Source organism: Equus caballus, chromosome 15 (assembly GCF_041296265.1).
Source record: "Equus caballus isolate H_3958 breed thoroughbred chromosome 15, TB-T2T, whole genome shotgun sequence".
In the NCBI taxonomy this organism is placed as follows: Eukaryota; Metazoa; Chordata; class Mammalia; order Perissodactyla; family Equidae; genus Equus; species Equus caballus.
Genome location: NC_091698.1, coordinates 83,284,020 through 83,308,365, shown reverse-complemented (window position 1 = coordinate 83,308,365; position 24,346 = coordinate 83,284,020). Strand labels below are relative to the sequence as shown.

Genomic DNA, 24,346 nt, shown 5'->3' with positions numbered 1-24,346 from the left:
TACATTTGAATCCAGGCTTGGCTTCATAGTAGTAATTGTGCCTCTAGTTCCCCATTTGTCAGATGGGAATAGTAGTATCCACCTGGTAGAGTGGTTGTGAAGGTTAACATATTTAATAATGCATATGGCATTTAGAATAGTTCTTGGTGGGCAAGTGCTGCAAGTGTTAATTGTTATTGTTAGACATATGTGTATGTGTATACATGTACAAATATGAAGTACTTGTGTATTTCATATTCATGTGGTTAGTCTTGCAAGGTGGATAAAGATTAACTTTTTGCCTTGTTTGAGAAGAGGAAATTGAGGCTCTGGAAAGTTAAGCAACTTGTAAAAAGCCAAAAATGGAACCAGAATTGTATTTAGAACTCAGTTCTCTATTATCTGCAACAAGTAGTTAATATTAGGCTGGCAAAAATTTGTTACCCATTTTGCCTTTCTGTTGACTTACAATTGCATTGTGTGCTTCAGGAATAAAACTTTTGCCTAGTCTTAAATTTTTTGTTAAGAGTCTTAGTTTTAGAATATGTATAACACTCTTGATACAATAGAAAAATACCTGGATTTGGTTTTGTAATCAGGACTCAACTCAAATTTGCTTTGTTACATTGAGCAAATCCCTTTAATTTTGGGGGCCTGAATGAAAAATGAGAGTTGGGCTACATTAAAAAAGTTTTTACAGGTTTCAGTATCTTTTTACCTGTATAGCTCTCATTTTAGCCACACAACTCTGAGATGCCCTGAAATTATTATGTTTTTGAAAACTGAGAATCAGAACTAAAGTGTAAATGACTTCACGCAAGCTTTAATAACCAATAAAGTAGTTGAGGCCTCTAGAGTCGAGGTACCCTGACTCCTGGTCCAGTGCTCTTACACTGTAACCTTAGATCTTGAGTCACAGAATTGAGAGCTGGGAGGAATGTAGAGATATCCAGGCCTCATCATCTTGGGGGTTTATTCTCTTACAGCATCAATTTTACTTGAAAATTAGAGAAGCAGTTTTCCTGTATTAAAACAAATTTGCATATATATTGTGGTGTAAAATTAAAAATTTACATGATTGTTAAAGATACGAAATGAAGAGTGATTTTGAGCAACTGCCACAGTCTCTGCTCTCAGGTCCCCAGGTTCCAATCCTTGGCACTTAGGTTTTAAGATGCTCTCATTTTATTAAGTCCTTTTATTTTACAACTTTGAGGCTTAAGGTATGAGGCATGAAAAGAATGTTATTCTGAAGCCCATGTTCCCAGCACCTTGTTAAGATCTTGGTCCTCTCAAATGGGAAGTGGAGCTTATGCCAACCACCCTTCAGGGTCCTCAGAGGGTTAAATGAAGCAATGTATATGACTGTTATAGTATGGTCTGGCATGGGGTAAATGCTCAATAAATGTTAGTTGTTATTTTTGAATGAATCAATGAGTGTTCTGTATGGCCTCATTTTATCATTTACGGCTCTGTTCTTCAATGTAAATCAGTTGGTAAGAGTGTCCTGCATCTGGGTCAGTAATTGGCAGTTTGCCATCCAAGGAGAAAGTTTGGTGATGTTACTCTTATCATTGGAGAAATTTGAGTGCTGAATTTCTTGGGTAACAGGAGTTAAAGCAATGGTTCATAAATGTTTAGAAAAAATAGATTGCTGCTGCTTGTTCTTCGTCACAGAATGATTATGATACTTTACATTTATGCCACAATAGTTTTTAGAGGGTTTTCATATATATTCCACAGCTGAGCATTCCATTTGGTTGATGGATCCTGGGGAAGAAGACCTCTAATGATGACAAGAAAAGTGGAAGGAGACAGATTGATGGACTATAGATGGGTGCTGTTTTTAGAGCTCCTCTAAATTTGTGTGTGTAAACTGGAGTAAATGATATGCCCAAGCCACACAGTAAGTGGCTGAACCACCTAGGAACTGACCCTGCTATTTTATTGCCCCCTTAAATCCCTCAAACTTGTCTGCTTTTCCTCTCCTAACTGCTGTAGAGCCCTGGAGAAACAGACCTTGTCTGCTCTTGGCTACCACAGTAAATGCACTTATGCTGCTTTGCTGTCACTGCAGTTAAAATGATCCCACACAGCTTAGTGCTTGTTGAATGAATCACATAGCATTTCAGACATTGGACAGGGCAAGCACAGTAGCATTAAGAATATTTGTAGGAAAAATCTCGGCTGAGTATCCCCAGTACCTTTCCTTAGAGGTGCAGCACAGTCTACTTCCTATACAATGCTGTCTTAAGGTCTCTCCAGTATTTAAACTTTGAAAGAAGGTAAAGTTTGCAGATTAGATCCCATTGGCAGAAATAGAATTATAATTGTTGTTGATATAAATACTGTAGGTAAGTATTGTAAAATGCACGCATTTTGTTCACTGTTATCCGTGAAACTTAAACATTTGCTAGAATAAATGATAGTAAGATAGGCCAAGAGACCGTGGCATAGGAGACTAATTGAGGAATGAAACTTGAGACTTTGGCATAATTTTCAGTGTCTAGAGGTCAGTATTTTTCAAAAACAGGTTTTGATCCATTAGTGGATTGCGAAATAGATTTAGTGAGTTGTAACAACATTAAAAAATAGACGATATCAGAGTGTGTTTTGTGTGGTAAAGGATAAAGTTTTTGTGAAACTTGTTTCAGTTATGTATACATAACGTTTTTGGGAGTGTGTATATTGACTCTCCATGTAAACTCTTTTGTTACTCTGGGATCTCAGTCTAAAAGTCATTGCTTAATTGATCAAATTCAGACTTCTCATCACCTGGGTGTGCTTTTTCTCTCTGTCTTCACCACATCTGCAAACATCTTCTGTACCGTGTCTTGCTTTTATAAATTGTGCACATGTGCCATTCAGACTCTCACTCTGATTGTCAGCCTTCTGGGTCAGATGCTCATCAGCTTTCTTCAGACTGGTTTGGTATTTATTGCTTAACTCAGTCACACCTTCACATTGGAAAAGACTCTTCAGTCTAAGAAATCACATCCTTTGGTCTTCACTCCTGGTACATCCAGGAACTCAGATTTTCCAGTCACAAATATATGAACTAAGTTTTTAGCCTACCCTTTCCATTACTTTATTTGTGCATGTAGTTAATATGCACATGACATTGTGCTAGGCACTTTAGGGGAAACAAAACTGAGTACGACTAAGAAATCAAAGAAGAAATAACGACATTCAGATATACCATGTTTATAATGCAGAGCAGAGTATGGCTTGTGCCTTAAGAGAAAGAAAAGGTTTTTGTGGAGAGATATTTGAGATGGACTTTGAAACATGGATAGATTTTTTAACCAAATGAAAATTGAGGTGAATAGGAAAAGGCCCCTCCAAGTGGAGGGAAAAGCAAAAGCAAAACTGGAAAGCTTATTTGTGATTAGGGAGCGTCATGTAAGGACGGAATTGGAAATAAGCCTGGAATAGGTGGGTTGGAGTTAAATTGTGGATGCTTTTGAATGCCAGAGAGTTGTTTATATTGATTCATTCTTCTCTGGGGAGTCATTGAAGTTTTTGATCACAGGCGTAACAGGTTCAGAGAGAAAAGACCAACAAAAGTCTGACATAATCTAATCATCAGTAGCACTAAACCTTTGGGTTCAGAAATATTTAGTAATGGGGTGATATTTATAATATTAGATTTCACTAAAATGCACATTGCTTATATAAACTTATCTGGTTGATGTGTTACCTGTTTGGGTGTGTTCACCTTGCTGAATGGGAAGTTATTTTTAAAAAGATCATCCAACTTGGAGAAAACTTGGATGAGTCAGTAGTTCTTTGAGATTAATTAATTGGATTATTATTTAAGTTTAGATCAGTGATCCTCAAAATTGGGCAGAGATTCTGTGGATTCTCCTCCTGCTTGACTGCTTGCTTCTTCCTGAAATAGAGATTTTGCTGATGGGGAAATTAGGGTTTTGAATATGTTAATGTTTAATTTCTAAAATTTCTTTGCCCTTCTTAATCCAAATTCATATTTCATATCTGTAGAAAAACATAAATGTTTGGACTAGCCTGTGTTCCACACATTAGAAATCTCAGTGTAGATAATTTCAATTTGATTTGGAAAAAGCAAGAGTAGAAGAAATAATTTCTGGAATCTTTCATAGAAGAGTTTTCTGATGAGATAGTAGTAGGTTGATATACTTTCCCCCACTGTCCTTGCCCAAAACAGGTGTTTGTGTTCATAACCTTATGCAGAAGCACATTCGCTCTCTGGAATCATTCAAAGGTGGCTTTAGAAATTCATTTAACTGAAGGTGGGACCTAGGACAGTCCTTGTGCTAAAGTTTCAATGTTTCAGACAAATTAAATGTTACTGAGGAGACCATCAGACTTTTTAATTTTTATGGCTTTTAATTGTAACTTCTCTTTTGGATTTATTAAGGTAGTACATTTCTCAGGACTTGCAAAATGTGCATTACGTTTTTCTGTATGTAAAAAGTTACCTTATTTTTTTTTTCACTTTTTTGCCTTATAAATTTTTTACTTTTTGTTGACCTGAGTGTGTCCAATGAAATCAAATTCTTCAAATGGAACATCCTCATGACTAAAACAAAAAAAAAGAGAAAGTGCTTTATAAGTCTACTCCTTGATAGTCTTTGTGCACTGGTAAGATTGTAGTTTTCCTTGGTTGTTTTCAAGTTGGGCAGATTTTTATGTATCCTGGGCTGCTTTTTTGTGCTGTAGAGCAAAGATCTTGCACTTGTTGAGAGAAATTCTGAAATTAAATAATTTTTCAGCATTATAAACTCTGATTTAGTACTCTGAAGTTGTGATCATTGATTGTCTTTTTGATGGACAGACAGGAGCTGTTAGTATCATTTTTGAAATAAATCAAAGAAGTCTTGTGGCATTTGACGCTAGATTGAAACTTGTTCCTCTTAAGTCATTAGAATCAGCAAGACCACGTGGAACTTCTCAGACTAGCCCTTAGTCACAGGAGCAACTTCTGTAGAGTGCTCTGTGCTGCTCTACTAGTTACAACTATTTTTTGACTCAAATTGAAGTAAATGCATTCTTGTAAATGTGAAAACACTCGAGTCCCTTTTTCTGCAAATGAAGCTAGAATGCAAGGGAAGGTTAGGGGAGACGCAGGGGAGGCATTGGCTGCTTTGGTAGGGCTCTAATCACTGCTGGGAGTGGAGGCTTCACTTTGGCCTGTTAGGAGTGGTTGGTTTCTGAGAAGTGGAAGCAGCAGTGGGGCTGCTCGGATCTGTTGAGAGCATACCAACAGCATGCCAAATTGTCCCATCTGACACCTTTCTTCCAGGAGGAGATGGGGGACAGAATTAGGAGCTCTCCTTCCCATTGGAGTGATTTTTTTTTTTGTAAGTAGTGAGAAAGAATCATCTGAGAGGGAATCCACCTCCCCTTTTTTTAAAGATTTTATTTTATTTTTTTTACTTTTTCTCCCCAAGGCCCCCCGGTACATAGTTGCATACTTTTACTTGTGGGTCCTTTTAGTTGTGGCATGTAGGATGCTGCCTCAGCATGACCTGATGAGCAGTGCCATGTCCGTGCCCAGGATCTGAATTGGTGAAACCCTGGGCCACAGAAACCGAGCATGCGAACTTAACCACTCGGCTACGGGGCTGGCCCCCTCCCCTTTTTTTAAAGAAGTGTCTTTTAGTAGCAGTCATGTTTCATTTTTTGTCTAGTGGGCGTTTGCATTTATGCATTTATGATGTTTCAGTGTTTGAAATACAAAATAAAACAATTGTTTTTTCTTTTTTTCCCAGGAAACTCCTCAGAGGAAAAAAAGAAAATCAGAAGCTATCGGAACGAGTAACCAGACTGACTTGTTGGCTCTTGGTACAGCAGTCGGTAGTATTTTATTATACAGTACAGTAAAAGGAGAATTACACAGTAAATTAATAGTAAGTACATAATGTGTGTGTATGTATATTTTATATAAAAGAGAGATGACAGGGAAACTGATTATTAGAGATTTATTTTCAAAAAACGGGCTGGCCCATTGGTGTAGCAGTTAAGTTCACACGTTCTGCTTCTGCGGCCTGGGGTTCGCAGGTTCAGATCCCGGGTGTTGACCTACACACTGCTTATCAAGCCATGCTGTGGCAGGTGTCCCACATATGAAATAGAGGAAGATGGGCACACATGTTAGCTCAGGGCTAATCTTCCTCAAAAAGTAAAAACCAAAACAGTTCAGCATATGCTGTAGGATCTAGACTGTAGGGGTATTTTTCTGCCCCTTCTGCAATTAAAATTCTGAGTGGGAATATTTGATAATAGCTATGCTAGGTGATATAGTCCTTATTATGGGTTAGAATATGAGGAATTGTTGACTAGGTTTAAAATAAGAAAGGGTAAACACAATTCTAAGTATCAGAAATAGCAACTGCAAGAAGGAGCTCACTACCTCTGGGGCTGGGGAACAAAGGAGGCAGTTGGAGTTATTGCTGAAACTCAGACTTTTGAGGAGCAGGTGTTGCTCTCAGTGCTGCAGTCTCTTGAGGAGGTGTGGCCCCATGGGCTTGGGGTCCAGACCTCTGAGGAGAGGGCTCCAGCTGACTGCTGGTGTCTCTGAAGGGAGGTGATGAAACTGATTCTCCAAGTGTTGGAAAAATTGCATAGTGAGTTCAGCTGCTGCCAAAAGGATTTCCACTGCTAGGGTGAAGAAATGTTGGGGTGGTGCAAACTGGGAGACAGGAAGGAACAAGTCCCTGTTCCTTCTCCGGCCTTGTCTCCTTCTACCACCCCTTATTGGTGGAGCCTACTGGCGATCCAGCTGGCAAAGCAGAGGTGGTTTGCAGAGTGCCAGCCCCAGCATTGCAGAGCAGAGAAGTGAGGGTTTGGTGCTGCAAGACAGTAGCTTAACTGGCATAATTTGTTTCAGGCGATATCTATTATAATGTGTTTTTGGTGTTCACTGAACGGTCTGTATATAGGAATACTTTCTGTATATATGAATAAAACAATGTTTTCTCTTTTACGTAATATCTACGTAGATATTACGTAGAAAGATAATTTGGAACTACATAACGTTGAAAAGGGAAAAAATTTATACCGACATTTATCACTGAGGGATCTTCTGCTTAATAGATTGTGTATTTCTTTGCTTTACGCATGTGTTTGAAAAAACAAAGTTGGGTTTTGTCCATCTATTTTGTATCCTGATATTTTTCATTAAATTACAATGTAAGCAATTTGCATATTTGTCAAGCACTAATTATAAACGTTTTTAATGACTGCCTAAAATCCCATTACATTAGATAGTCCCTTGGTGATTTAACTATTACTGACCATTTAGGTGGTTTCTGATTTTGTTTTTGTTGTTATAAATATTTGTTTTCCTTACGTGGATTCTCAGAATTGCTAACCTCTAATTAGTCAAAGGGTTTGAGTGTTAAGGCTTTTTACACATAGTATAAAAATACTTTCTGGAAGTTTTCCTAATTTGTGCTTATATCCACAATGGAAGGATAGTACCTGTGTTTCAATAGCGTCATTGCCACCATTGAATATTCCCATTAAAACAGCAATAACACTAACAAAAACTTAGCTGATTTGATACATGAAAAATTTTATCTGATTTTAGAAAAGCATTTAAAAATACAGTCATGTGTCCCTTGACAACAGGGAATAGGTTCTGAGAGATGCATCATTAGGTGATTTCGTTGTTGTGTGAACATCGTAGAGCGTAGAGTTACGCAAACCTAGATGATATAGCCTACTATACAACTAGGCTGTATGGTACTAATCTTAGGGGACCGTTGTCATGTGTGCAGTCCGCTATTGACCAAAACAGTGTTGTGTGGTGCATGACTGTTGTTTTCATATTAAAGATCATAAAAATAATACACAGCTGTAAAAAAAAAATTAAAGTATTCAAATGTATGTATAGCAGGAAGGGAATCTCCCTTTATTCCTCTCTCCTCTCCTCCCAAGTTAAGTGTGGTCCTCATATGGGCTTTTTTACTCCACTGTAGTCGGGAGCCCATCCTTTGATTTGGTCAGTCTTTTGTGGTCAGCAGGTATCTGTATCCTGTACAGTGTGATAGCTGCTTCACTCAGCTGCCGTGGTTGCAGACATGATGCTGATGGAGCCTAGAACTTCTTTTTAGATCATTTCAATACCTCACAGGATTGTACTACCTAAATCTTTAACAGAGAGTGAATTTATTAAAAAGGAACCAAGAGGATCAGGGTAAGGAGACTTGGGATCATGTGGCGAAGTGGAAGAGGACTCAGCATTGGAACTTGTCTGCTCGGAGGTTGAATCTTTCTAGTTACGGCATCATGGATGAGTAATTTAACTTCTTACCTCTTAAGTGGATATTGTATAACCTACCTTGCATGACTTTATTGAGATTTAGACATAATGATACAATTGAAAGTGCTGAGTGTAGTGCCTGGCATGTAATTGGTATTGAGTAAATGTTTGTTGAACAAATAAATGAATGAATGAGTGGACAGTTGCTAGATTGCTTTCCAAAAGGATGTACTAGGCCCTAGCAATATATGATAGTGCCATGTTTATTATATAACCTTACCAGCATGGGTTTTAAAATGCTGAACAGGGGCCGGCCCTGTGGCTGAATGGTTAAGTTCCCGTGCTCCACTACGGCGGCCCAGGGTTTCTCTGGTTCGGATCCTGGGCGCGGACATGGCACCACTCATCAGGCCTCGTTGACGCGGCGTCCCACATGCCACAACTGGAAGGACCCACAACTAAAATGTACAACTGTATACTGGGGGCTTTGGGGAGAAAAAGCAAAAAAAAGGAAAAAAAAAGAAGATTGGTAACAGTTGTTAGCTCAGCTGCCAATCTTTAAAAAAAGAAAAGCTAAACAAATTGCCAGATGAATGGACTGAAAATGTTACTTTTTAAAAAATTTGTATCTCTTGGATTACTGACTTTGAAAATTTTTATTTATTTTCTTACGGAATTCTTCCTGTGGAATTTATTTTTGTTCAATTCTTTGTGTGTCTGTAAAAAAGGACTTAGTTCTTTGAATAGATGAATGATAAGGGAGAAGGGAAATAACTGAACTAAACATTTAAAAATATTTTTCTTTTAAGATGGGAGCATTCTATATGATGGAAGTACTGATTTTGAGTTTTAACTTTTATCCTTAGCTTAGATACATGTATAGTGCTGTTTCATTGTATATTTAATTTATGTGAATTCAGGTAGAAAGAGTGAACGTGATAATTGCATGCAGTGTAGGTGATTTAGCACTTTATTCTACTGAATCAAGTTTGTCCTGGAATGTGTGAGAGATGGGAGGCTTGATTTGCCCTTCCACAGTTGATGTCTCCATTCCTATGTGCCTCTGAGTGAGCAAGCATCTTGCTATGCCGAATGTGTTTAAAGTATCATTCGTATGGTATGATCTGTAACACAAGGAAACGTTTAGTGTTTACCTGAAGAAACAGTGATTTCTTTATTGAGAGATAGTTTGGGCACTTTTTAAAAAAAAGGAATTTTCAAGGATAGTTTTGACTAGACATAATTTTCACCTTAAGTGTTGGCTTTAAACTCTTTACAATTTGACTTTACTAGTTCTCTCGTGTCTCAAACTTTGTGCCACTATACATGAAGTATTTTATTATGCTTAGTGCTGGTGTTCATGTCAAAAGCAAGTGGCATTTAGGACTAGTATCCTTTCACTTAAAGATGTGAAAGTATGTTTTTCCAGCAGAGGAGAAGGCAAGGTTAACATTTGATGGCGTTATAGCTGATTTATCATATTTTTGATGTTAGAAATGGATAGATGTAGGTGAAGGCTCTTTTAGATTAAGGCCTAACATTTTAGTTAACTGTTCAGTAACTAAATTTCAGGGTGCATATTATCATATTATACCAGATGAGTTTTATTGTTTTCTTTAATTTTTTTTAATCTGCAGAGTGGTGGACATGACAACAAAGTTAATTGCATACAGTGGCATCAAGACAATGGCTATTTGTATAGTTGTTCAGATGATAAGCATATTGTGGAATGGAATACGCAGACGTGTAAAGTAAAGTGGTGAGTAACATTGATGGTTCTATGGTGTTGGATGGATAACCTGGTTACTGTTTGGAAATGCCTTAGCGTTTGACAAATCAGGACTATATTCTTGCTATAAGTAAAATTTGATATTGGACATGGGGGGAATGTAGACAATAATAAAATTATAGGCTATTCTCAAGGAATTTTTAATCAAAAATAGGGCATGTAAGATTTTAATACATAAAGGTTAAATAATGGTACAAGAGTGAAATAACTGCACAGGAGAGTCATAAGGTAGCATGTGATTACTGGTCAAATGAATAGGGTAGTGTTGGGAAGGCCTGGTGGAAGGGAGGAGATTTCACTTGGGCTTGCTAGGATAGGGTAAGATTTGGATGGAAGAGGATGGGAGGATCCTTTCAAGGGCGGGGAAGGAAGGTGGAGAGGTGGCAAGAGCAAGGCTAGGAGAAAGGGAAGTGAAAGATGTACTTGCAAATGAGTAGAGTAATTTAGATGAGGTGCATACTAGGGGATAATGGCTGGTGGAGGATATGGGCCAAAGTATCTCAAGACTCTGGCCTTAAGGGTCATAGATAAAAATCTCAGACAGGGGCCAGCCTGGTGACATAGTGATTAAGTGTGTGTGCTCCACTTTAGCAGCCCAGGGTTCACAGGTTTGGATCCTGGGCGTGGACCTATACACCACTCATTGAGCCATCTGTTGTGGCATCCCACATAGAAAGTGGAGGAAGATTGGCACGGATGTTAGCTCAGTGACAATCTTCCTCAAGGAAAAAGAGGAAGATTGGCAACGGATGTTAGCTCAGGGCCAATCTTCCTCAGACACACACAAAAAAATCTCAGACTGCTTTTCTAATTCAAGCCCCTACTTCTGTGATTGTCTATATAGTAGATGTTCAATAAATGTGGACTGTTGAATGAAGTTCAGTTTACTGTGAACTTGTGTAGATGAGGATAATGATGCCCACGGTCCTACAGCTAACAAGTAGCAGAGGAGTTTGAATTCTGGTAGTGTTTTTCTCCCATACTTAAACTGCTTTCTTGGATTCTATTCAAACCATTTCTTTAGATTCTGTCTGGTAAGCAGGAGAGAGCCATTAAAGGTCAGTGTCTTGAGAATAAGCAAAATAATGCTTTGGGAAAAAGTAACCTGTCAGCAATGTGTAGACTATGTGGGAATGGGCTAGTTCAAAGACAGAGAAGCCAGATCCCAGGTGGTGGTTGTAATAGTCCAGGTGTAGGATGGTAAGAGTGGGAAGTAAGAATGGACAAGATACCAACCAAGAAGAATCAGCAACACTTGGGAAGGATGGAGGGGAGTATTGAGTGACAGAAAGGAGTTAAATTGAAGGTAACTACTAAGTTTTCAGCTTTATGAACTTATTGGGTGAGTAGTGGTGCAGTTAATAGAATTATGGTCAAAAGAGGGAAATAGTTTTGGAGTATTTAGACAAGTTGAATTTGAAATGCATGTGAAAGGCAAGACCCAGCAGACAGATTGGTGATAGAGCCTTAGAACTTAAAGGAGGGCTTGGGACTGGAGGTGCAGATGAGTAAGTCATCTGCCTAGAGGTTCTCAGTAAGGGTTTGTACTCCATTTACCTGGAGCAGTAGTTTCCATACTGGTGACTGTCAGAAACCTGTATGGAGATTGTCATTCACTGGGTCTGGGGAGGGACCCATGCAACTGTATTTTTTTTTTTTAATTGAGTTAATGATAGGTTACAATCTTGTGAAATTTCAGTTGTACATTAATGTTTGTCAGTCATGTTGTAGGTGCACCACTTCACCCTTTGTGCCCACCCCCCACCCCACCTTTCCCCCGGTATCCACTAAACTGTTCTTAGTCCATAATTTTAAATTCCTCATATGAGTGGAGTCATACACAGATTATCCTCCTCTCGCTGGCTTGTTTCACTTAACATAATTCCCTCAAGGTCCATCCATGTTATTATGCAACTGTATTTTTAAAATGCTATCTGGATGAGAGTTCACAAAGTCAGGTCCTTCACAGAGGCACTAGTAATGTTCAAGGCACTGTTCCGTTGTACACAGTATCGTATTTAGTCATAACACTGTGAGCTGGGCTCCTATTTTACAGTTGAGAAATAGGTTAAATCAGAGCCTGAGCTCTCATCTAAACTGTGCTGTCTCATAATATTGAGTTCTAGTTGCATTCTTGGCATTCTTATGCTGGTGTTAATTGATTTTGTTTTCTGGTTTAGGTACTATCTCTTTATTTCCTTCTGGAAGGTGAAGATTTAGCTCTCATAACCTCTGCCCCCACGTAACCCTCCCCATTTCCCAATAATGTCACAGTTTTTGATTAAGCAAGTATTCAGTGTTTACATTCTGACTACTTAAATATTGTAATAGATGAGCCTTGGACTGTACTAGGTTTATATTTTTGGCACGTAACGTAACTTTGCTTTTCTTGGGGTTTATAATTGCCTTATTCTTCATTTGCTTAGTTTTGTATATACCTATCACTAGTTCATTCTCCTACAGTAATGTAAATCTTCTCAGTTATTTTTGGACATCAGTTAATCAGTTTTATTTGTTTCTTGGAGGTGTTCCTCCAGTTTCATTTATTTCTTGGAGGACTTCTCTGCCGTCTTCCAGGGTCTGCTGAACAGTGATTGTCCTGGGATTTCCTTTCACCATCATCTTGAAAATTCTCTTGTCAGATGGAGCCTCTATTTCTTGGATCTCATTTTTCTCTTTGTTGGTTTACTCTTTCCTTTTGGTGAAGTACAAGAACTGGTAGCTTCCTGAGAAAGGGTGTGTGGATGGTACATTTATTTATTGCTTGTCTGCCAGTGTCTTTATTCTACCTTCACAATTGATTGGTAGTTTGAGGTTATAGAATTTTAGGTTGGAAATAATTTTCCCTCAGGATTTTGAAGCGTTGGTTCGTTGGTTTTTTAGCTTTTGGTGTTAATTATCCTTAGTATTCTAAAAATATTATGAGTTTTGTTCTTTAATCAATGAACTACATTGGCGTTTGAGGGACCGTTTAGGCTGGAAATTCCTGTTGATTTTTCTTGCACTTTGCGTTTGATAATTTCATCCCCTCTGTTTTCTTTGATCTTTCTCTAGTATTCCTTACTGTTATTTAGATGTTGCATCTCCTGGACTAATCCTTTATGTTTTTTTCTTTTTTCTCTCTTACTTTTCCCTTTTGTCTTTTTCTACTGTTACCTGGGAGATTTCTTCAATTTCATCTTCCAAATCTTCTATTGAATTTTAAAATTTCTCTCAGCATATTTTTAACTCACAGGAAGTGTTTTTTGTTCTCAATATTTTTTTTGTTGCATCATATTCCTTTTATGCATAGAATATTTTCTAATCCTCTGAAGTTATTAATTATGGGATTTAAAGTTTTTTTTCATTTGTTCCTTACATCATCTCCCTCTTGAGGATGTGTTTTGATTTTTGTTTGCTTTTAGTCTCTATCTTCCGTCTTAAAGGCATGCTTCAGATGACTGGAGATCCTTGGCTGCCTGTTGCTTTTTGAAAATGAAACACTACAAAGCTGATTAGAAGGCCTGTGTAGGTGTGTGGCTCAACTGTTAGACTTCATCTGTAGAGTGATTGGGAAATGTCAGTATGTGTGGGTCATTTCTCTGGAACCAGTCAGGTTTTCCAGAGAGGGGTCTTCTTATCTAGTGCTTTCAGTGAGCTCTAAAGTGGGTGTACGTTACTTGTGCATACAGATAGGATTTAGTAGGTCTAGGCTGGTGCTTGGGAGTCTTTACGTCTAACAAGTTTTCAGGTGATGCTGATGTAGGAGGATTATACTTTGATTCTCAAAGCTCTTTTAGAGGGGGAGGGGGCGGGGACCGTGGTGTTATTAGCTCTGTGCTTACATTTTCACTGCTGAGTGGGAAAGTAGATTCAGGAAGCTTGTGAGGAGGGTGGGGATATGTCTTTTTTTATAAAAATTATCAATTCAGTGAATAGATGTTGAAGAATGTGTATAAATGAGCATCAAAGCTGTGGAAATTAATGAGAAATTGTCAGAAATGTTAGGGACCAATGAGGGTAAAGGAAGAGTTCTCTCCTATGTTGTTGCTGCATTTCCTTGATTAGTAGTGCAGTTGAATGTTTACATGTTTATTAGCAATTGGTGTTTCTTCTATGAATTACCTGTTTATAGCCTTTGTCTATTTTTGAGTTTTTTCTTGAACTCAAGAAGCTATTTCTTGGATATAATGAGCTGTTTATGTATTCCAAGTATTAATCCTTCATCTGTAGTATATATCTTTGGTATTTTCTCCTAGCCTTTTGCTTTTATTTTAATTTTATGACTTATTTTATGGTACAGAGTTTTATTTAATTAAATCAGGTCATTTTTTCCTTTATGATTTCTGGTTTGTAATTGCTTTGAAAGGCCTTTCCTGTCCCCAGGATTATAAAAACATTCTGCTATATATTTTTTAATGCTTATTTTTATATCAGTAAGTTTTGTGTGTGTATAGTGTAAAGTAGAAACTTAATTTTGTTTTTCCAAATGAGTAATTTGACATTCCCATGTGACTGGCAGAACAATATATTTTCTTCCACTTGAGAGTTAACCTCTTTTAGTAATAAGATTGCTCCTGTCATTTCTTGATTTTATAAATGAATAGCCAAGCTTCTTGTGGCTCTAATAGCCTTAACATGTGCAACCAACTGCGAGGTCTCATTTGCTAATCATATTTGAGGTGTTAGAAAGGGATCATCTATAACTGATTTATTTTACCCTATCAGATGAGGGCTCATCTGTGTGGATTTGGGATACAAATCACCTTTCTGGACTGTGCTAAGTAAATTAAAGATAGATGGAGAGGATGGAATGGACACTCAGAATTCCAGCCAACATGGAAGTTTCCTGAGCATTAACAAAATCCATCTCATGGATCACAGGATATACAACTACTCATTTTACATTCTTGTAACTCTTACTCACCCATTTTCTGGTACCTCTTAAGAATCTCTCTTAGGGGCCGGCTCTGTGGCCAAGTGGTTAAGTTTGCGCGCTCTGCTGCGGCAGCCCAGGGTTCGGATCCTGGGCTCGGACATGGCACGGCTCGTTAGGCCACGTTGAGGCGGCGTCCCACATCCCACAGCTAGAAGGACCTGCAACTAATGATACACAACTGTGTACAGGGGGGGTTTGGGGAGATAAAGCAGGAAGAAAAAAAAAAAAGATTGGCAACAGTTGTTAGCCCAGGTGCCAATCTTTAAAAAACAAAAAAGAATCTCTCTTACCGTCCCATCAGGGAGGCTTTATCTTAGTGATATGTCCAAGGTTAGTTTACCTGACACAAATTTTTAGGGAATGTAATTTGCCTTAGAACCTTAGGTGGTATTTTTAATGCCTGATTTGTTTTTGTTATTCTTTTGCTCTGAATTAAGGTTTCTCCCTATTCATTCAGCTATTTTTGTTTCTCTTCACAATACAGCAAATGGAAAGGTGACAATAGCAGCGTCAGTTCTCTGTGTATCAGCCCAGATGGAAAAATGTTGCTTTCAGCTGGTCGAACAATCAAACTATGGGTTTTGGAGACCAAAGAAATCTACAGAGTGAGTGAATCAAATTAGTTATAAGCGTAGCAGTCATCTAGAGTAAGTCTGAAGAAGGCAGAAGTCTGAGCCGTAGAATATTGGTTTAAGAATACAGTCTGTATTTTCAAGCTTACCAAAGGTAAACTTAATAGACAAAAGTTAGCCTCCAAATCTGCTTGATGTTATATAGGTTAGACATGTCTGCTTAACATGCATTGGAAAAACGAATACAATGAGAGGAATTTGAATTAGAAATCTTTTACTCTGCTATGCAGTGATTATGGTAATTTTGATCTCTATTTTGCATCCAGCATTTGGTGCACAGATAGTATTTAACTATGGAGATTGAGTATCACATTTTGAGTACACTCAAGGGTTACTGAACACTTGGTGCTGTGATGATGCCTTAAAATTGTGGTTTCGACTCACTGAGAGTAAAATGAAGACCTACAATTCCTTGGCTGTGTCTGAGCACCCAAGCACCCCTTTTACAATGGATAGAATTAAGTGATTCTTGAACTCAAAAATTGAAGAAATAGATTGTGGGCGGGGTCATGGGAGTTGAAAGGGACATCTTGATTTTCACTGTTTTCAGATAGAGTTTTTAAGAAGTGAGAAGAATTTAGCAAATAATCTTAGTTACATAGAATTAAATTTAACTGTTACCTTTAGTCTAGAGCTCTAATTTCAGTTATGTATCATATATATCTTGCTTGTGATACATTTGGACTCTTAGTTTTTGTTACTGATCTGTATCCGTCCTCTGCTAAATGAGATTTAACTTTCTCTAGCACTTCACAGGACATGCGACACCGGTTTCGTCACTTCTGTTCACTACTATCAGACCTCCTAATGAGAGCCAACCCTTTGATGGAATTACAGGTCTTTATTTCTTATCTGGAGCAGTGCATGACCGGTTACTTAATGTCTGGTATGTAGTCTTTTGGATTTGGAAGGTAGCTTTGCTTTGAAAAGACAGAATCTGTCACAGCTTACATGGTTAATATAAATGATGAGTATGAGACTTGCTTTATTGTATTTAATGTTAAATTCACACTGACTTGTAATGAAGAATTGAGCCTGCCTAAAAACAGATCTTTATGAGAAAAAGTTAAGAGCATTCATTATATAATAGAGCCTCCTCCTTGCTTGTTGGGAGGTTCAGGAGCCTGGATGTTTTTGTGACTGGGCAATTTAAAAATAACCTTTTTTTTTTTTTTTTTAAATTTTAGGAAAATCTATGATTTTGTTGAAGTAGATGGCTCCACTGGGTTAATCTAGTGCAGTAGTGTCTATTTACTGATGATTTGCTGAGGACGTTAAATTCCTTGGCTGTCTCTGAAAATTTGCAGTAGTTGCTGTTACTCATTCCCTTTGAAACTACTTTTAAAAGTGAATAATTTGATGTTAAAGGGCTGTCAAAAAGTTTTTAAATTTAAGAAATATAGGAAATTCCTTGGATTTTATGACATCATCTGTTGGTGAAGTTAACTTTTTTCAAACCAACTATTCATGGACAAAATAAGTAGAGATTTTAAAAATAGAATAGTTTCTCATCTTAGTAATCAATTAGTTGAGCATGTTCTTGGCTATATAAAGTTACTCTGAATTTACACGGAATAATACTCAGAAGTGGGACTCATCAAATGTGTATTCCTTAAAGTAGTTTTGTTGGGAAAGGTTCATGAGGCCTAATGTGGACCTCTGTTCACCTTCAAAACCATCAGCTAAGGCCTGGTTTCTAATTATGCCTCTTGTATCAAATTGAGTTGGTTTTCTGTTCTGTATCTGATTTTTAAGGAGCTCTTGTTGGGATAATTTCTTTCAGTTTTAGAGGATTTAACACTTACTTAAGATATTAGTAATGTCAAGAAGTTAAAATCTGCCACCAAAGGCTCTTGACATTACTGAGGTGCTTCAGTTCTAAATGCTTCACCTTTTTGGCTCCTTAGACCTAGCGGTCTCCAGCTACAAAATTTCTTCTACGAAAGAAAAGTTGATTTCTCTTGTAAGATCCTGAAAATAATATCTGTATGCCTGGGGGCTTCCTAGTAATCGGGGAGTAAACTTAAAAAACAAACAAATTAAAAAGCTGTATTGAAAGGCTGCCTGAAAAGGCCATTTTTGAAGCTGCGGAAGTTTTGTTTTGGTAGGTAGAACAAAGGTAGCAAACACCGTAAGGTCCCATAATTACCTTTGAAAGACAGTTTCTATAAGGAAATAACATTTGAGAGTTTGCCACTGAATGAAAATTAAAAAAGAAAAACAAACCTTTCATATTACTGTAAGGAGACTGCTATCTCCTATTGATGGGCTAAGATAGTTTCTTCTGTATATGGGGGTCTGATGGCAGAGATTTTGAACATGTACGAGTGACTTCATGTTAGACTGAATTTTGTTTTCTTAACACTTTATTGTGCCTGAAATCTTTAGAATTTATCAAATCAACTCTTAATTTTGGTCTCGACACAAAAATATTGGAAGATTGTTCACTGGTAAATGTATAGAGTCTCACAAAAATAAACTGATTTTTCTTTTTTATTGAGATTATGATAGTTTACAACTTTGTGAAATTTCAGTTGTATGTTATTACTTGTCAGTCATACTGTAGGTGCACCACTTCACCCTTTGTGCCCACCCCCCACACCCCCTTTCCCCTGTTAACCACTAATCTGTTCTCTTTGTCCACATGTTTGTTTATCTTCCACATATGAGTGGAGTCATACAAAGATTGTCTTTCTCTATCTGGCTTATTTCACTTAACATAATACCCTCAAGGTCCATCTGTGTTGTTGTGAAATGGGACGATTTTTATCCTTTTTTATGACTGAGTAGTATTCCATTGTGTGTGTGTGTGTGTGTGTGTGTGTGTGTGTGTGTGTACACACCATATCTTCTTTATCCAGTCCTCAGTAGATGGACACTTAGGTTGCTCCAAGTCTTGGCTATTGTGAATAATGCTGCAATGAACGTAGGGGTACATGCGTCTCTTTGAATTGCTGACTTCAAGTTCTTTGGATAGATACCCAGTAGTGGGATGGCTGAGTCATATGGTATTTCTATTTTTAATTTTTTGAGAAATCTCCATACTGTTTGCCATAGTGGCTGCACCAGTTTGCATTCTCACTGGCAGTGTATGAGGGTTCCCTTTTCTCGACAACCTCTCCAACATTTGTTATTTTTTGTTTTGGTTATTTTCGCCATTCTAACAGGTGTAAGGTGGTATCTTAGTGTAGTTTTGATTTGCATTTCCCTGATGATCAGTGATGATGAGCATCTTTTCATGTGACTATTGGCCATCTGTATATCTTCTTTGGAGAAATCATATCCCCTGCCCATTTTTTGATCAGGTTGTTTGATTTTTTGTTGTTGAGTTGTGTGAGTTCTTTATATGTTATGGAGATTAACCCTTTGTCAGATATAATTTGCAGATATTTTTTCCCAGTTGGTGGTTTGTGTTTTTGTTTCAATCCTGTTTTCCCTTGCCTTGTAGAAGCTAAAAAGAAACTGATTTTGAATCGTGTTTGTAAATTGTTTGTTGCTGTTACTCATTGTTTATTTTTTTGTGCCTAGATTTTTTTAGCATCCTTATTGAGGTATAATTGATGTATCATAAACTGCACATCTTTAAAGCATACAATGTGATAAGTTTTGACATATGCGTTCATCCATGAAATCGTTATCACAGTCAAGACAATGACCATGTTTATTGCTCCCAAGAGTTTCCTCATATCTTTGTAATCCCCTTCTCCACCCCCATCTCCAGGCTTGTTGACATGTTTGGGACATTACAAATAAAGTTGTTATGGAAATTTGTGTACAGATCTTTGTACAGGCATATGATTAATTTCTCTGGTAAATACCTAGGAGTGCAATGGCTGGATCATATGATAGGTGTATATTTACTTTTTAAGAAATTGCCCATTTTTTTCCAAAGTGATTGTACCATTTTACATTCCCACTAGCTATAAGAGTGCTAATTTCTTCACATCCTCACCAGCACTTGATATGGTCATTTAATTTTAGCTATTCTAATAGGCATATGGTAGTATCTCAGTGTGGTTTTAATTTGCTTTTCCCTGTTGGCCATTGATGTTGAGAATCTTTCATCTGCTTATTTGCTGTTTGGCCTATTTTTTATTGAGTTGTTTGTTTTCTTATTGTGTTTTGAGAGTTCTGTGTATATTCTGAATACAAGTCCATTATCAGTTTTAGGCTTTGCAAGTATTTTCTCCTAGTCTATGGCTTGTCTTTTTGAAGAAAAGAAGTTATTAATTTTGATGAAGTCTTGATTATGTTTAGAAATCTTTGCTTAACCCAAGATCATGAAGGTTTTCTCCTGGAAGTTTTATGGTTTTAGGTCTTGCATTTGGTTCTGTGATCTGTCTTTTTTTTCCTGAGGAAGATTTGCCCAGCACCCCTTGCCAGTCTTCTCTTTTTGTATGTGAGCCCCCACCACAGCATGGCCACTGACAGATGAGTGGTGTCTGTGCATACCCAGAAGCGAACCCGGGCTGCCGAAGCAGAGTGTGCTGAACTTAACCACTAGGCCACCAAGGCTGGCCCTGTGATCTGTTTTGAGTTAATTTTGTGAATGTGGCACGAGGAATGCATTTAAGTTCATATTTTTGCATTGTGGCTATCCAGTGGTCCCAGTACCATTTGTTGAAAAGACTGTCTCTAGTGTATTGGTTTTGTATATATACCTGTGTATAGACATACAGTCAATTCTCATTATTTGTAGCAGGAATGTTGTATAAAGTCCTCATGAGCACTGACTTAGTGATACTATTACTCTTGTGGGAAAACACAGGGTTAAGTTTCTGCAAGCCTCTCTTGTCACAACATTTTTGTCATCTAATCAATATATAACCTTGTTTTATGTGTGTTTGTATTTAAAGATACCTTATATATATTTATATATGTATATACACATGCACATATGGTTAACTCATGTCAGAACAATGTTTATCTAAAAGAAATATTTTCTTCATAAGGCACGTCACAGCTTTTTTTTTTGTTAGAACGCTAAACAGCACTTCAGCACTACTCTTCGGGGCCGTTTTAAACAGTGAGATCACCAACAAAAAACACAAAAGCAAAAAACATGGCACAAAATAGAGTGCAGAAAGAATACTTGCTCATAGTATGAGAGTTGAAATAAGAAGACAGAGCACAGCCTTGTTTGACCTCGTGCCTGTGGGGTAACCCATACTTTTACTGCTCTGTGCATGCCTGGTAAAGACCATGAAAGCGCCACAAATATTGATTGTGGGGGTTGCAAATAAATTTTGGCAAGTAGATGAATTCTCAAATAAGGAATCAGTGAATAATGAGAATCATTTGTGTATGTGTGTGTATATATATATATATTTGTGTCTATTTCTGGACTCTATTTTCTCAGTATTATTGTGATGTTCTCCTCAAATTAATCTATAGATTCAATGCAAACCCAGTCAAAATTCCAGCAGATTTTTTTTTTTTTGGTAGAAATTGACAATTTGATTTTAAAATTCAAATGGAAGTGCAGAAAACATAGAATAGCCAAAACGACTGTGAAAACAAGAAAACAGTTGGAGGACCAACATTGTCTGATTTGAGGACTTGTTGTCAGGCTACAGTAATCATGATAGTGTGGTATTGGCATCTAGATAGACAAGTCGATTAATGGAAAAGAACAGAAAATGTTAACTCATTGTTTAAATCTTCCATAAACATATCAGTGCTTACTTTTTTCCCATACAACCATGTTATATGGTAGTGACACGAATGCTTTCCTTATTTTGATCTCTAGTCACCTTATTTAGCTTTTAAAAGATGAAAAAGCTTTTCATAATCTAATAATCTAATCTAACAACCTGTAGGTGTTTGCTTTTTTTTTCTTTTTAAATCTGTCTTATTATCTAATCATTGGTTTTGTTATCTAGGCAAGTCCGGTCAGAAAACAAAGAAAAGAATGCAGTGATGTCTTTTACAGTTACGGATGAACCTGTCTATATTGACTTGACTTTGTCAGAAAACAAAGAAGAGGTAAATGGCTCGATTTTTGAGAATTTGTTTTTGGATTTCATAAATATTACTTTTAAAAGCATGGTTTTGATGATTTAATGACTCGGGGAAGAGGGGATGTGGGAGGAAGAATGAAACATAAAATTCTTCCTAGACTGTTTGAAGTAACCATTAAATCACTGTGGTGAGCTCTTAGGAGGGGAAAGGATGGTCACAGTGGCATTTTCAGCAGCCCTGACTGCTCTGACCCGTGGGGCATGCCAGCTCCCTGTCGTCAGCCTCTGCACTTGGTAGTGACTTCGCTCCCTTAACTTCTAGGCTGCATTTAATTTTGATGTTAACAACATAAATTGTTATTTTCATGGCAGTAATTATTTCTAAATGCAAGAGTTGAGCATCATTGCTGTTCTTTTTCTCTGATTATTTAAAGGAGCAGGGAGGAGAGTTGAATTTTCCTAAGTATATCATGCAAGTAATTATCTATTACAGTAGAGTATGTTACCTATTAGAGTAATCAGATAAATGCTTTTTTTTAGCCTGTCAAGTTAGCTGTTGTTTGCAAAGATGGTCAAGTTCATCTTTTTGAACACATATTAAATGGGTAAGTAAGAAATTTTCAAGTCCCTGACTTATTTCTTCATACTTCCACTTTTTCTTTGCATTATATTACTTTTCAGTTAGATTATTTTGAAAGCATTCTTAATTCTTTCTTCATATGACTATATACATTCTCAGGGAGAACTCAAGCTGTTGGAATTGTGGGCCATTTCTTCACTTCATATTTGTGGTTAAGAGGGTGGCTTTTTATGATGTATGCTTAGTAAATGTTGGTAGTTCCAGTGATAAATTTTAAAAGAAAGTGGTCCAGTCGGAGGGCTTTGCTTATGAACTTTGGTGACTTCATTCCTGTTTTTGATAGTGCTTCCCTTTGGCACACAGATGGGGATCAGTGAGGCCGGCCGTGCTAGTGTTTGGGTGGACAGAGGGGAGCAGTGCTGTTGGTAGGTTGTGTAGGAGGCATAGAGCAGGGCCAGCAAAGTGTGGCCTGCAGGCCACATCTAACAGAGAACATGTGTGCCCCTCCTCCAGCATAATGAAATGTTTGCTATCTAGCCCCTTACAGAAAGTTTGCTGGTCCTTGCCATACTTTATAAACATGGTCTGAGACTCAGTTAGGTGCACAGTTATGTTAAACTTTAAAATGGTTTCAACCTTTTATTGTCAATTGCTGTCCTTTCTTTTAAAATCCTAGTATAGGGATTTATTTAAATATAAATTAATTCTGAAAACAGTATACATTTATTTTAAAACATTCAGGATGCATAGACAATTGATTATAAAATCCAAGTCTCCTTCCATTGAGTTCTCTCTAGAGCTGTTAATATTTTAGCGTAAGACAATTGAGCCCTTTATTTACCCAGTTGTATTTGTGGTAATCTGGTGGTTAAGATTCGACACTCTCGCCACCACAGCCCATGTTTGTTTGCTGGTTGGGGAACCACATCACCTGTCTGTCGGTTGTTAAACTGTGGTGGCTGCGTTTTGTTGTGATGCTGAAAGTTATGCCACCGGTATTTCAAATACCAGCAGGGTCACCCGTGGTGAACAGGTTTCAGTGGAGCTTCCAGCCTCAGACAGACTAGGAAGAAGGACCAGGCCACCCATTGCTAAAAAAATTGGCCTTGAAAACCCTATGAAGAGCAGTGGAGCATTGTGTGATATAGTGCTGGAAGAGGAGAGGATGGAGCAAAAGACTGGGCAGGGTTCCGCTCTGCAGTGTACAGGGTCGTTAGGAGCCAGAATTGACTCAATGGCACTAACAACAAAAATGTGTACATGGAATGTATAATTGAAGGTCCAGAAGTAGTGGGCCTTGCTGAGGACTTGACCAGTAGTAAGCCCTTAAAGGATTTTAAGCAGAGAATTGATGGCCTTGACTTAAGTTATTCTTTCTGATGTGTCGAGAATAGCCTACAGAGGGGCAAAGACCAGAGCAGAGAGCAGAAATCCTGGATAGAGATGGTTGTGGAGTCAGGGTACAAGGAGGAGTGTGTTGGAAAGATAGAGGTAGTGGGGTGCTTAGAATGGAGATTATGGGTGTGCACTAACTGGTGATAAGATGTCTGTGGTGTGAGGAGTGAGCGGCTGAGATACAGTGGAAGACAGTGTTGTTGGAGGTAGAAAAGTTAAGGAATTGGGAGGCCAGAATGTCAGAAGGATCATCAGACGCTAAGGAAGGAAGTTCTGGGCCAGCTCTGGTGGCCTAGTGGTTAAGTTCCACGTGCTCTGCTTTGGTGGCCCAGGTTTGGTTCCTGAGTGTGGACCTGCACTACTGTTAGTGGCCATGCTGTGATGGTGGCCTACATACTAAAAAACAGAGGAGGATTGGCACAGATGTTAGCTTAGGGCAAATCTTCCTCAACAAAAAAACACACATAGACATATATATATATAAAAGAAGAAGAAAGGAAGTCCTCAGGAGTAGTGTTGGACAGAATGACAGTGAGCCACTAAAATCTTTAAAAAATGTGGGAGAGTGACCCAGAGATCATTGGATGATGGCAGGAGGGGAACGTAGCTGGTACCTGGTGACAACAATTTCAAAAGTTGTAGAGGTGAAGGAGAGACTGTTTGTCTTGAAGTGTCAGTGAAGAGCAAAGGAAGGGCACAATTAAATCATGTCCAAGGCCCTGGCACAAAGGGTGTTGGAGAGAAAACAACTATAACTTGGGAGGGCTGAGGGATGAGTCGACATAGAGCAAGAAGTTGATGAGATCCCTTAGGGAAGAAACTGAGAGTATAATTTTGCTGGTTAT

The 24,346-nt window shown here is 37.9% G+C and overlaps 1 protein-coding gene and 1 non-coding gene across 2 annotated transcripts in view; both read left to right on the top strand.

Annotated features, from left to right (window-relative positions):
* WDR43 (WD repeat domain 43) overlaps nucleotides 1-24,346 on the top strand; it is a 47,486-nt gene that overhangs the window by 1,725 nt on the left and 21,415 nt on the right. Inside the window, exons 2-7 of the mRNA XM_014731234.3 lie at nucleotides 5,733-5,870; nucleotides 9,865-9,986; nucleotides 15,419-15,539; nucleotides 16,313-16,452; nucleotides 21,449-21,551; nucleotides 22,067-22,131. Coding sequence (XP_014586720.2) covers nucleotides 5,733-5,870; nucleotides 9,865-9,986; nucleotides 15,419-15,539; nucleotides 16,313-16,452; nucleotides 21,449-21,551; nucleotides 22,067-22,131 — 689 coding nt within the window. The remainder of the gene's footprint in view (nucleotides 1-5,732; nucleotides 5,871-9,864; nucleotides 9,987-15,418; nucleotides 15,540-16,312; nucleotides 16,453-21,448; nucleotides 21,552-22,066; nucleotides 22,132-24,346) is intronic.
* Nucleotides 15,912-15,996, top strand: LOC111768256 (small nucleolar RNA SNORD53/SNORD92). The gene has a single exon (XR_002800435.1). It is a non-coding gene; the product is annotated as a small nucleolar RNA SNORD53/SNORD92 (small nucleolar RNA).